General features: G+C 38.0%; 1 protein-coding gene across 5 annotated transcripts in view; it reads left to right on the forward strand.

The window, feature by feature from the left end:
- The window catches only part of DMXL1 (Dmx like 1), a 93,802-nt gene extending 81,284 nt beyond the window's left edge, over positions 1 to 12,518 (forward strand). For 4 of the 5 annotated variants that reach the window (XM_077344357.1, XM_077344358.1, XM_077344359.1 and 1 more), the window contains 6 exons: positions 2,102 to 2,229; positions 4,971 to 5,063; positions 6,557 to 6,648; positions 8,284 to 8,336; positions 10,469 to 10,686; positions 10,891 to 12,518. In XM_077344357.1, coding sequence (XP_077200472.1) covers positions 2,102 to 2,229; positions 4,971 to 5,063; positions 6,557 to 6,648; positions 8,284 to 8,336; positions 10,469 to 10,686; positions 10,891 to 11,115 — 809 coding nt within the window. In that variant the 3' untranslated portion in view covers positions 11,116 to 12,518. Of the gene's footprint in view, positions 1 to 2,101; positions 2,230 to 4,970; positions 5,064 to 6,556; positions 6,649 to 8,283; positions 8,337 to 10,468; positions 10,688 to 10,890 lie in introns of those variants that run through there. The other variant, XM_077344361.1, reaches the window with a different exon arrangement.
- Positions 12,519 to 13,557: the final 1,039 nt, after the last annotated feature.

Consider the following 13,557-nt stretch of genomic DNA (forward strand, 5'->3'; position numbering starts at 1 on the left):
AGCCTCAATTCTCTGACACTCGGCCTTCCTTATGGTCCAACTTTCACAGCCATACATTGCAACTGGGAAGACCATAGCCTTGACTAGACGCACTTTTGTTGACAGGGTGATGTCTCTGCTTTTTAGAATGCTGTCTAGATTTGCCATAGCTTTCCTCCCCAGGAGAAAGCGTCTTAATATCTTTGCTGCAGTCCCCATCTGCAGTAATCTTGGAGCCCAGGAAAATAAAATCTGTCACTACCTCCATTTCTTCCCAATCTATTTGCCAGGAATTGAGAGGGCCGGATGCCATGATCTTTGTTTTCTTGATGTTGAGTTTCAAGCCAACTTTTGCACTCTCCTCCTTCACCCGCATCAACATGCTCCCTAGTTCTTCTTCGCTTTCTGCCATTAGAGTGGTATCATCTGCATATCTGAGGTTGTTGATATTTCTCCCTGCAATCTTGATCCCAATTTGTGACTCATCTAACTCCGCCTTTCTCATGATGTGCTTCGCATACAAGTTAAATAGGCAAGGCGACAGTATACAGCCTTGCCGAACTCCTTTTTCAATTTTGAACCAATCAGTGATTCCATTCCCGGTTCTCACTGTTGCTTCTTGACCTGCATATAAGTTTCTCAAGAGACAGATAAGATGCTTTGGTATTCCCAACTCTTTAAGAACTTGCCACAATTTGTTGTGCTCCACACAATCAAAGGCTTTAGTATAGTCAATGAAGCAGAATTAGATGTACTTCTGGAACTCCCTAGCTTTCTCCATGATCCAGCGTATGTTGGCAATTTGATCTCTAGTTTCTCTGCCTCTTCGAAATCCTGCCTGTACTTCTGGAAGTTCACAGTCCACATATTGCTAGAGCCTAGCTTGTAGGATTTTGAGCATAATTTCGCTAGTATGAGAAAAGAGTGCAATGGTGCGGTAGTTTGAACATTCTTTGGCATTGCCCTTCTTTGGGATTGGAATGTAAACTGACCTTTTCCAATCCTGTGGCTATTGTTGAGTTTTCCAAATTTGCTACCATACAAATGAGCCTCTTGAGGCACAGAGTGGTAAGGCAGCCGTCTAAAAGCTTTGCCCATGAGGCTGGGAGTTCAATCCCAGCAGCCAGCTCAAGGTTGACTCAGCCTTCCATCCTTCCGAGGTCGGTAAAATGAGTACCCAGCTTGCTGGGGGGTAAACGGTAATGACTGGGGAAGGCACTGGCAAACCATCCTGTATTGAGTCTGCCATGAAAACGCTGGAGGGTGTCACCCCAAGGGTCAGACATGACTCGGTGCTTGCACAGGGGATACCTTTACCTTTACCTATAACCATACAAACAGTAATTATATTTAGTCAAAACAAATACATTCATTCATACGTCTTCCATGATTTTATTCTAGAGAATGGAAGCTATCATGGTGAAAAATTATTGCCTCAGTGGAACCTCATCACACTTGGCAAACTGATAGAATAGCCTGAAATATTTAATAGCTCAGAAATGTTTGATGCAATAATTGCAAAGAATGAACAGCCTTTGTTTAAAACAGTGAAGATGGGATAAAAGTTTCACAATGGAATATTATTTCAAATTAAATTTGTGGTGCAAGGCTTGTTTATCAAGATTGTGCTGATAAACAGGAGGCGTCATATGAATTTACTGGTATTTGAAAGTGACATTGCATTCCTGTTGTTCTTTTTTCCATGTATCTTTATATGCAATAGGGAAAATGTTCCGTTTTCAGAGCAGATTAAAACATTGAGGCAACTCATAGGCCTTGCCTTTGTTTTAAAAATAGGTTGGCCAGGAGTACTTTCTATCAGCTGCATCTAGCTTGCCAACTCTCTCTTTACCTGGCCATGCTGTAACCTGATGGGTGGATTGCTGCAGTGTGTTTTATGTGAACCTGTGCTTCAAACCTATTGGAAACTACAACTTGTCTGGAATGCAGCAAGCCAGTGCATTGTCCATATGCCAGTCTGTTTCCATTAAAGGTTCGGGTTATTACCTTTAAAATGCTTTGTGACCTTAGACTTCCATATTTGCAGTTATGATCTTCAGGCAGTCATTTGTTGGCTAGCTCACCACTTTAATTTATTTTTGCTTCTTATTTTCATTTGCAGACTTGACAGGAGCTCAGGATGGTAGTGTGAGAATGTTTGAGTGGGGCCATTCTCAGCAAATCACATGTTTCCGATCTAGTGGCAACTCTAGGGTTACACGGATGAGATTCAATTATCAGGGCAATAAGGTAATGTATCTTTGCCTCTCACAAAATAAAATCAGTTTCCATTGTTACAGGACACATACAGATTACATAATAGCAAATACTGGAGAATCAAATAATCAAATAATCTTTTTGTTTTTTTGTTGGATAATATGTTATTAACTGTATTGTACAATGCAATTAACTTACTGATATTGACATGGTATATAGCTTGGTTATTATCTGCAAACCAATTAAATTGCCAGTTCTAATAGTGAAAGGGGGCTGAAGCAAAAGCCATGTTATACCAGTGCAGCAATCTGTGAACTAAAAATCATAACAGATATGTAAGGAAACTGGAAAGAGAATACATGAGCTCCATGTTGACATAACTATCAGCACAGAAAATCAGGCTGTGAAAAAGAACAAAGTTTCCTGCTAGGTTTAGGTGGTAGCTCAGATTCTGACAGTATATGCAAATAATAGACATATAACCTTTCTCAGGTCAGAAGATAACATCTGGTTCATTGTTGTTGTCTCGTGCAGTCTCACATGGGGGACTGTGCATGCCAGCCACCGCCAAAAAATATCAAGACAGCATAACTACAGATGGGAAGAGCCCCTCTCTCTGGAGCCATTTGCTGACTTGTGGTCATGTGCTTCAGGGCAGGGCTCTGCACACTTCCTTAGTTCTTCCTTTGCCACCACCAAAGAAGAACGCATCAAGCTAGCTCTCCTTAGTGTTTGTGTAGTAATTAGGAGATCACTAAGAAATTATTTTCACTAAGAAAATAAGAGAGACTGAGTCAGAAATTGTTTAAGAAGTGTGTGCCATGTGCAACAAAAATGACTAAATTTGATGATCATGAGGCATGTAATCTGCTTGGGATAAGGACACAACTTTTCAGCCTGTAATATGTGCCAGCGACTCATGTCAAAAGCAAGCAGCCCAATTGAAAGTCAGCCTATGAGAAAGAGCCCTCTCCCCTCAGCAAGCAAAATTGTTGACTGCGGTCAATAACCCTCTTCCCCAGATGCATACCTTTCTGAAAATGTGCTCTTGGGCTCCATTGGTGAATTTGGTTCCACACTTAGATCCAAGCAGAATCAAGCTTCACCTATCAGGCCATCATTGGAACCACCTGCAAAGAAGCAGAAGTCCAAACACAAGTCTAAATTGATGCCTTCAAGCTTGAAGTTAACAGCTCCTCCCAAACAGCCTCCTTCATAGTAGAGTTCAGTAGAACAGGGAACTCCTTGAACCACATCTCCAACTTGTGCTGTGGCAATTGGATCACCCTTGCAGTGTGAACTGCCACCCCCTGATTCAGAATCATGGAAGTTGGAGCCAGTCTACTGTGAAGCTGGATACAGTTTTATCTTGGGATAGACACTGGTGATTCAGTACAGGTATCTTTTATGGAGGATCTTTGCTTATATGTGGAGCAAATTATGGCATCATCACTTCATATAAAGATGACTCCGATCCTTGCCAGACCCAAAAATAAACTTTTGGGCAGACTGTACCCAGATACTTCAGAATCTGTGGCTTTTCTTCTATTGAAGGGATTGTAGACATAGCTACCAGTCTTTGGGTCAGTTCCAGCTAAGGGAGTCAAGAGTATGTATAAAGTGCAAGTTGAAAGTTGTCCCAGCCTTTTCTTGCATCCACCTTTTATCTTTGATCATCACCAAGGAGATGCAGGATAAATATAGGACAGGAGCACAGTCATCTCCTGCTAATGAGGGGAGGAAAATAGACGCATTAAGCAAGAAGGTTTATGCTTCACTCTCAATGAATCTCCGCATTGTAAAATATCAGACTATAATGTCAGCCTACCAGCTGTTTTTTGGGAAAAACTTATACTTTTCCTGGATCAGCTTCCTCAGGATCAAAGATCAATGGTGAAGGTGTCCAGTGGAATCAGAAGTCTGTATGGCTTCCCTTCCCTTCCTTTAATAGAAAAGACAGTAGCCAAAGTTGTGGAGAACAATTCCCATTGCAGACCCAGACAGATATGTTTTCAGATTTTCCAACAGAGATTGAAGGACAGGTCATACACCTGCCCCTAGATTGGGATCTTCTAAAGTTTCAGGGGTCTTTCCTTCCAGAGAGCTCTCTGCTGAAATTGACAGCCTGCCTCTTACCGGTATACATAAATTCTCTAAACCAATATTAGATGTGATCCAAAATGCTAGAAAACCTTCCACAATATCTTCTTATAAGTTCCAGTGGCAACGTTTTATAAATTGGCTGGCCCAGGCGAAAAGAGCACCTTTTCCCTGCTCACTCGCAAATATTTTTCATTTTTTGGTTATGTTAAAATGATCAGGTTTATCAAATTTGTTTGTCAAGGTCCATCTAGTGGCAGTCTCTTCCTTTTACCATCCCATGGAGGGGACCTCTGTGGTGGAGAAGGAGGTCCCGATGATGTTCACTTCGGATCCCAGGGGGGGCATAGATCTATCTTGCCAGCCCTGGCCTCAGCCATATACCTGGCGGAAGAGCTCTGTTTTATATACAGTATTTGCTGAAAAACATGCCTCCAAGTGGGAGGGTCGTCCTATACGCCAGGTGCACTTCAGTTGGGATAGACATAGTTGCCCATAGTGGCCCATAGTACTGTAATGTAATGTAACAAACTCTATATTTTGAGTGGAAATGTTTGGGGGTCGTCTTATATGCCCAGTCGTCTTATACGCCGGCAAATACGGGTAGTTTTTCATCCTTGCATATGTGTGATATGTTGCTTTATGAAAGAAATGACTGTTTTCAAACTTTGCAGTTTGGCATTGTTGATGCTGATGGATATATAAGTCTGTATCAGACAAACTGGAAAAGTTGCTTGCATACGGGAAGCACACCCAAACCATATTTGGTAAGTTAGAAAAAGGAAAAGTTGTTCTTCAATTATAAAGCTTTTTTTTTTTTTTTTAAGTGTGTGTTCTAGTTATGACTACAGCATTTAAGTTCATATTTTATTGACTGAAAACTGCTTTGGGAGCAGTTTTCCTTGACTGGAAAATCAGGAATAATGAAGGTGCCCTATTCACTCAGGGACTTTCAAGTAGTGCCTTAAATCTCTGCTGCTCTTATTAATTGGCTGAAAAATGCAGAGGTCATACCACTTTATAACCTCTCTGCATTTTTTCAACCAGTTATATAGTAAGAGTAGCAGAGATTTAAGACCCTATATGCATTACCTAAGTGTACTCTTTTCATTTTCAATAGGACAAAGGAGCCCAAAGTGTCTACAGACAGGCTTTTTTTTCTGCAGGAGGTGCAAACTTCAGATTTTGTTTAACATTTTCAATAGGTTTTGAGGATCATATAAAATCTGTGCTGCTGTCATGATCCAAAGACTGTCCGATTAATTTCTGAACATTGTAGGGAGGGAGCATGGTAAATAGTAGAATTCGGCCTGAACATAGGCCTATGAATGTCGTAATTCCCTTTAGTCATCATGTCTAATAGCCTTATCCTCCACAAATCTGTAATCTCTCTTAAACAGTATATGCCTGTGGCCATCACTGGCAGCATATGCCACATTTTAATAACTTGTTATATAAAGACTAAATTGGCTATTTCCACTGATTCCTCCCATCCAACTGCAGACCACCCTCATGTCATCCTTCACTGTCTGCTGTCCCCTCAGGGGTAGCACTTTGTGGAGATCAGTGGCCTGTAGTTGGAGGCAGAGGTAGGAAAGACCCATTCCTTCCACTGAAAAATGTAGTCTGTCTTAAATCCTGTGTTTCACACTGAGTTGGTGACATCACTAATTAAGAGATCTTTTGGAATTCTGAGTAGACAGTACTGAACTGTAAGGATCTGCAGTCTGACTCAGCAAGCAATATCAAGCTCAGATAGCCAAAGTGAAATTGTGTTTTTCCCCAACTCTCCCCTGAATCTACTTCCAAGTGTGAATAATGGTGCATCTTGTATGTCTGCGATTCAAAGAAAGTAAAAAGTCCTTGGACATGCCTATGGTGCTTGGTTCCCAGCGACTCTTAAAACTGCCTTCTTTAATTAGCTAAAAACAAAGTTTGTCCAGTAGTGCCATTAAGACCAAAAAAGACTAATTTAAACCAGTAAATTTTAATTTCATGCATACAAAAGCTTGTACCCAGAATTAAACTTGTTAGTCTTAAAGGTGCCACTGGACTCCAACTTTGTTCTATTACTTCAGATCATTATGGCTACCCACCTGGACCTTAACTATCTAAAGTTTGCCTATTTAAAAAGACCTTATAATGATTTATAACCAATAACCAATAAATTTATATTTATAAATAATTTATAAAGCCAATGAATAAAACAATCTTCTTTCCTACTTCTTTTAATTACTAATTATGCTTTGTAATTTTCCAGACTTGGCAATGCCATAACAAAACAGCCAATGATTTTGTTTTCATCAGTTCTTCATCTTTGATTGCCACTGCTGGGCAATCTACTGACAACAGGTACTAAAAACTTTTTTCTAGATTATAGTGGTAAAGGTGGTATATTTGTGGAAAGTATTTGTTAATTTATTCTGGGCTTTCGTTATTTTCTAAGGATTTATCCATTTGATGTTTTTTAACTTCTGTAATTATTTTTTATTTCTACTTCATCTGCTTGTACAACAGATCAGATCTAAGGGCTACATGCAATAAGATGTCAAAACGTTCTACAGTATATTTATACATGTGGCTCAACCAAGGACAGTTATGACTCCAGTTATCGTCAGTTTGTTATGCACTCACTGGAGTAAATTCAGATAGAAAACATTATCCAGGGATTAAGGGTTGCATCCAAACAACTACCAGTGGAAGATTCTAGCAGACATAAAAGCATAGAGTTGGAAGGGGCCGTGCAGGCCATCTAGTCCAACCCCCAGCTCAGTGCAGAATCAGCCTAAAGCATCGACTCTAAGTATCTGCCCAGCTGCTACTTGAAGACTGCTGGTGAGGGGGAGCTCATCACCTCCTTAGGCACTTTTACTCAACTGTTTTACTGGAAGCCAGTTCTGAGTTGGCTTTTTCCTACTGCTTAATGTTTCTATCAGTTTTCTTTGTCCTACACACCTCCAGCCACTTTAATTATTAGACTGTTGTCATCATTAAACCGCTCATTAAATGAGTTTTGATTTTTAAAAATCTCTAGGTCAGGTTTTCTCAACCAGGGTTTTCTCAAACCCTGGGATTTCTCGTCAGCCCTGGAAGGGTTTTCTGAAAGGGTGAGGATTAGTTAATTTAATTAGTTAATTTTTAATATCTTTTTTAAAAAATTTAAAATCTTTATCTGGTACTATTACCATATATGGTTATGTTGACTCCCCCCCCCCCAAAAAAAAAATGGCCAGGGGTTGGCCTAGAGGAGGTGGGAAGGGGAAGGGCCTGAAGAATGTTTCAGGTGTTCCTCAATGGTAAAAAAGTTGAGAAGGCTGCTCCAGCTCTTTCATTTGTAGTGTTATGTTTTTTTCCTTATATCTCCACAAAGGAAAGGCATGAGAGATATAATTATTCTAATTGAAATCTGAGAATTCAGATACTTTGCTTAAGCTGTCAATACAACACTATAGGCATAAAGGGTCCAAGTTCTCTAGGCTAGAGTCCACTATTCTTAACCACCACACTATGCTGGCTCTCAGCATTAGATTATCTTGAGGCAGACCCATGTTTGAAAATAGTGTTTGTCACCATCATAAATAGTTGTGGTTCATTTGTTGGTAGCCATGTTGGTCTGAGGTACAACAGTTAGATTCAAGTCCAGTAGCAGCTTGGAAACCAACAGGATTTTCAGGGTATACGTTTTTGCAAGTCAGAGCCCTCTCTATCAGACATGTAGTTCATTGTAACCATTCTGAATTTACTAGTCCTCTGAACTAGGTTAACATATCTAAATAGCCAGAATTGTAATAACTCTTGCTGTCAACCACTTATAATATTGAAACATATGAAAATAGTTCATTGGGAATACTTATTCTCAATGATTTCATTTTAACAATGATTCATAAATATATTGGTAGATCAATCCACATTTTATATGAAATAGTTTATAGCTACTGATTATTTCTTAGTTTAGAAATAACATTCTTGATTACTTTTATCTTTTAGAAATATTTGCCTGTGGGATACTTTGGTTGCACCTTCTAGTAGCTTAGTGCATGGTAAGTTGAAACATATGCTGGTGTTTATAAGGTTAAAATGTTAAAACTTTAAAAACTTTTTAAAATACACTAATGATAGTGCCCAAGTGGTTGGTTGCCTACAGTGTTCACTAATATTGTGGGAAACAAAGATCTTGGCTCTTTTTCACTTTTCTTTGGGGGGGGAGGTGTTGTTCTAATAGATTGCCAAGTATAGTTGTATAGCTTCTAAGTTATATGTAAACTGCCCTGAGCTTTCAGGGAACGTGGTATATAAATATAATATAATAAATAAGTGATTACTACCTATTGTATATGGAGTCAATATAATTGGTTATAAGATGGGAACAGTTGTGCTGAAATTAGTGGGCAGCCTCCTGTCAGGAAAATTCTGTAGCACTTTAGTAAAGCCAATGTTAAAATATTGATTTTTGTATTTCATTTTAGTGGGGGGAAAGCTTCTACACATGGATATGCTGCATATAATAAGCATAAAACCCCTCAGAGTAGGGAGGGGAAATCTAGTAACTGCCCTTGCTGTCTTGTGTGTGATGTCTCTTCATAGTAGTGGAAGGGAAAACTATAAAACTCAATAGGCTATCCTGTTTCTAATCATGTCCACCTAGCATAATTGATGCCTTCTGTAGCTATCTAGAAGAAGAGCTGCCATTACAGTTCTGTGAACAGGAATGAAACATTGTAAAATCTGGCCTTAGTTTCACCAGTATTGCCTGAACACAAAGTACTCAATTCTAACAGACATGAAATATCCATATGTTAAATATGTGTCTTGTGTTGCTTAACGCAAGAGGGTATCAGAGGAGTTAGCTTTGATTATGAGATCTTATAAATGGGGAATATAGAAAAGAGAAGATTTTTATCTGAAGTGTATTCTGTAACTTACAGTTTTAGTATTGGATACTTTTGGCAAATGTTGACAAAACATCAGACAACTGAGAAATTAAACATCAATGTGTCTAATTCTCATCATGGCCAAATATGATAATATTGTAAGCATGAACAGACAAGATCAACCTTTTTACAAACCTGAGTAAAGTCCTCAGGCTTGCAGACAAATCTGAAAACTAAAAATAAATAAATTGGGGGAGGCGGTAAACCCTTCCAATAGTAAAAGCAATGTCCATAGCTTTAAGGAAGAAATACCCTGTCAGTCGTAGTTATGGTGCTTGTTAGGTAACCACAATAGCATTGACAGAATTCAAGCAGTTTCTGTCAGTTAAAGGCAGGTTGGGGGGGGGGGGGGGTGATACCTTTCCAGGGCTGTTTTGTCCTTTGAGATAGGACTCATCAGTGAGTTTATAGTGGTTAATGTTTCAGACTACGTTCCAAATGATTTACAATCTCTACTCTGCCATGGAAGCTCACTGGGTGACCTTGGAGTAGTTACATATTCTCAGTCTAACCCACCTCACAGAGAAGTTCTGGATATAAAATGGAGGAGAGCAGAATAAATGGAAACTTCTTTGGGTCTCCATTGTGGAGAAATGTTGGATACAAATGAGGTAAATAATAAATATTTTTAAAAATATGGGTCAGAAAGGAAGGAAAAGTAAGGATATGGGAACCTCCAGAAGATCCCTACTTGTAGTGAGAAGTAATCTGTACAGTGGGAACCACCCAGGCCTAGATATCAGCTGCCATATTGAGGTTGTTAGTCAACCCAGTACAACATCCCTGAGACTCCTCACTTGGCTACAGTATTCTACAGAATCTGGCTACAGTATTCTACAGAATATGTTGATTAGGGCCCCTTACCAAACATTGGGTGAACACCCAGTGCTTGAGAGTGGGCTACTGTAGCCTTTGCATAATCCTGTGTACAGCACTCTGTGATGCAAGAGGCTTTATCACTATTGCATGGAATGTAGCTGAGATCACCAGGTAATTCATTATTTCTCAACAACCCCAAGTAAGATTGTGGAGCTGCCACCTGCCTGCCCTTCCCTGGTCAGCTCAAGGTGAGTAACAGATTTTAAAACATCATAAAGAAATTTAAGTATTAAAACATTTTAAATGACCTTTTAATAATTTAAACCTTTCTGAGGGGTTAGCCAAAGCTTGGTGGAATTTTATCAGTGGATAGATTGCTCTGTTCACAAGTCTTTACAAATTCCCTGTTTGTTGGATTTCAGCTTTTACCTGTCATGATACTGGAGCAACTGTCTTAGCATATGCTCCCAAACATCAGCTGTTAATATCAGGGGGCAGAAAAGGCTATACCTGTGTAATTGATCTTCGTCAAAAGCAACAACGACAGGTTTTCCAGAGTCATGATTCTCCAGTTAAAGCAATTGCTGTAGATCCAACAGAAGACTATTTTGTCACAGGATCTGCTGAAGGGAATATAAAGGTAATGTTTCACTTAGCTGTTTGTAAAGGTTTTTTCCCCTCTGTTCATTATAGCATTGCCACCAAAATTTTAATTTTGTTTTTCATTATGTGAGTTTTGATGTTCATTAAATAATTGTAATATGAGTAGTACTGATCATGAATGGACCAGCAATAATGACTTAAAAAAAACTCTTACTAAGAAAACATTTTCTTTCTTTTAAAGGTATGGAGTCTGTCTAACTTCAGTCTTCTTCATACTTTTATCAACGAACATTCTCGACAGTCTATTTTCAGAAATCTTGGGACTGGTGTCATGCAGATTGAAACAGGACCAGCAAATCACATATTCTCATGTGGAGCTGATGGGACAGTAAAGATGCGCATCTTGCCTGATCGTTTTAACTCATTCAGTGAAGGGTTGAAAAATGATGTAAAACTCATGCTCTAATATGGTGTTACACTCTGTTTTCCATAGAAAATATTTTACAAGCAGTTGACAACTGTAAAGTATGATGCTTGTATAATTAGCACCACAGTGACATTCCCCACTGTTCATATTTATTTCTTGGAGCTTTAGTCCTTGATGCACTGATGCCTTAAAGGTTAACAAGTTCCTTCTAGTATTTCCCCTAAAGAATCTTAGGAGATTCACTAAATATTTATGATGTGTATGTTGCTGAAATGTTCTGTGTTCTTAATTTGTAATAATGCCTCATCCAGTGTAGGTAGGTGAACTTGGTCTTTCCATTTACTTATCTGTAAAGACACATGGAAGCCTTATGATGTCATCTCTTCGTCTGATAAATAGTGCTATGGTTGCCAAATTCCTGCTCCAAACTGGCTGTGAATATGGTTTTTGCCTTCACATAAAACAAACTCTTGCCTCTGAAGCAATTTCCACACTATAATGAAAGTTGTTGGTGAAGGCATTCTGACAGTTGAGACACCACCACTACCTAATTCCTGGAATTCTAGTTCATCATTGTTGCAGTTCGAATTCTGTCTACAGAACTGAGATTTGAAAAGATAAACCCTGTTTTGGAACTTTCCATGCTTGAATTGCTGCTATAAGAATGGCAGAGTTACCCTTAAACCAAGAGATATACAGAATATATATATTTTTAACTCTGAGCCCATTTTCAAAATATGCAAATATTGTATGAATATTCCCTCATAAAACTATATAAGGATGATATTAAAATTTTCATACACACAGCTTTAGTGTTAATAGGAAGCGTTATCAGAATGTTTTGCATAGGATACCAGATCTTTCTTTTGTAAGGTTATGCATGTTTAAAATATTAAAAAATTACAGGAAGCAGATGAATAATGCTATTTACTCTTACCATTGAATTTGTTTTCATTGAGCCCAAAGATGCTGATTTTTCCCCAGCACATAGTATTTAGCTTTGTAATTATCTTTCTGAAGGAAACAAATTTTAAAAGAATGCAAAATAATATTATTATTATAGTGTGTTGAATTTATTATAGATTTATACATGAAAAAATCAAAGGTATATTGAAGTAAAGATTTTGATGTTTCTTTTTTGCCAAAATGTAAAGTTGTATAATTGTATACATTAACAGTTTTGACAAAAATATACAAATGCACAAAGCCTTCAGCATTTTCTATGTGTGAAAATCAGTTGATGTAACTGTTTTTAGTTACACTTTTACTTTAGAAGTACAAAAAGCCTGAAAAATGTATAAACTAGATAAGACTGTTTACGCAAATACAAATGATAAACTTTTTGGTAAAATACTTTGTGAAAAAAGGAACATTATTTCATGTAAAGTTAACTTGTTTGGGAATGGATGGTGTAAATAAAATGGAAAGGCCTGAATAATGAACTTTGTAATATTCTCAGAACATTAATTTTAAAAGTTAAATTTTTAATTTTGTAAACGTGATGGACTGGTGTCCTTACACATCTGATTCAATTTAATTTTTTTCCTATAACATGCACTAGCCTTAGAGAACGGAAGTACTGAAGCATCTCACACAACTAACAGTGCTTTTTGGTGCAATTAATTTTTATTATTTTTCCTCTGCATTACCTGTAATCAAGATTCAAAATGTTAAGATCTAGTAAGATGATTCTGATAATAATCACCTAAGTTTCATAATCTGCTTCTGAAACTTGTTGCACTAGCAGACATTTCCTTAAGCGTGGCAAGCCCCCATTGTCAAGGTGATACAAACTGGTTTGTCACGATATGCTAGTGTTGCAGAAAAATTTTACTGGTATTGTAGTCAAGTAAATAATGTTTTGTTGGTTCCACAGTGCAACTTTTTAATGCTGCTCATACATTCATTTTCCACATTCAGCTGTAAGGTTGTAAATATTGGTGCTGAAACAATTTTATTCCTTTAAAGTCACTGCTTGTATAAACAGTCACTTTCATTTTAAATTCAAGTCAGGTGTGGGTAAATACATTTCAGGATTTATGGTATTTTATATATTTGGGTTGCACAAGTGTTTTAATGAAGTATGTTCCTAACCAAATAATAAATTTGTAGTCTTGGCTAAACAGTCAAGCAGAGGCCTCTGCATTCCAAAATGAAGTTCTAGGATTATTAGGCATACTGAAAACCTAACAAGCTTCCAGATCTAGAAGGCAAGGGGTCTGAAGGAACTAAAATGTGAAATTGTTGCTCTACTAACCAGTATATGCAGTTGTCACTAAAAGCAGGTTCTGTGCCAGAGGACTGAAAAATGGCAAATGTCACACAAATCTTTGAAAAGAAGTTATAGGTAAATTAGTAGAAACGTTAAAACTACTGTTAAATAAAGAGTTAAGTACATTAAGGGAAGAAGCCAGCTGATGGAGAATTTGAATGGCTTCTGTAAAGTGAAGTACTGCCTCACCAACCTTTTGGTTTAAGCAG

This window comes from Paroedura picta, chromosome 7 (assembly GCF_049243985.1).
Source record: "Paroedura picta isolate Pp20150507F chromosome 7, Ppicta_v3.0, whole genome shotgun sequence".
Classification (NCBI taxonomy): Eukaryota; Metazoa; Chordata; class Lepidosauria; order Squamata; family Gekkonidae; genus Paroedura; species Paroedura picta.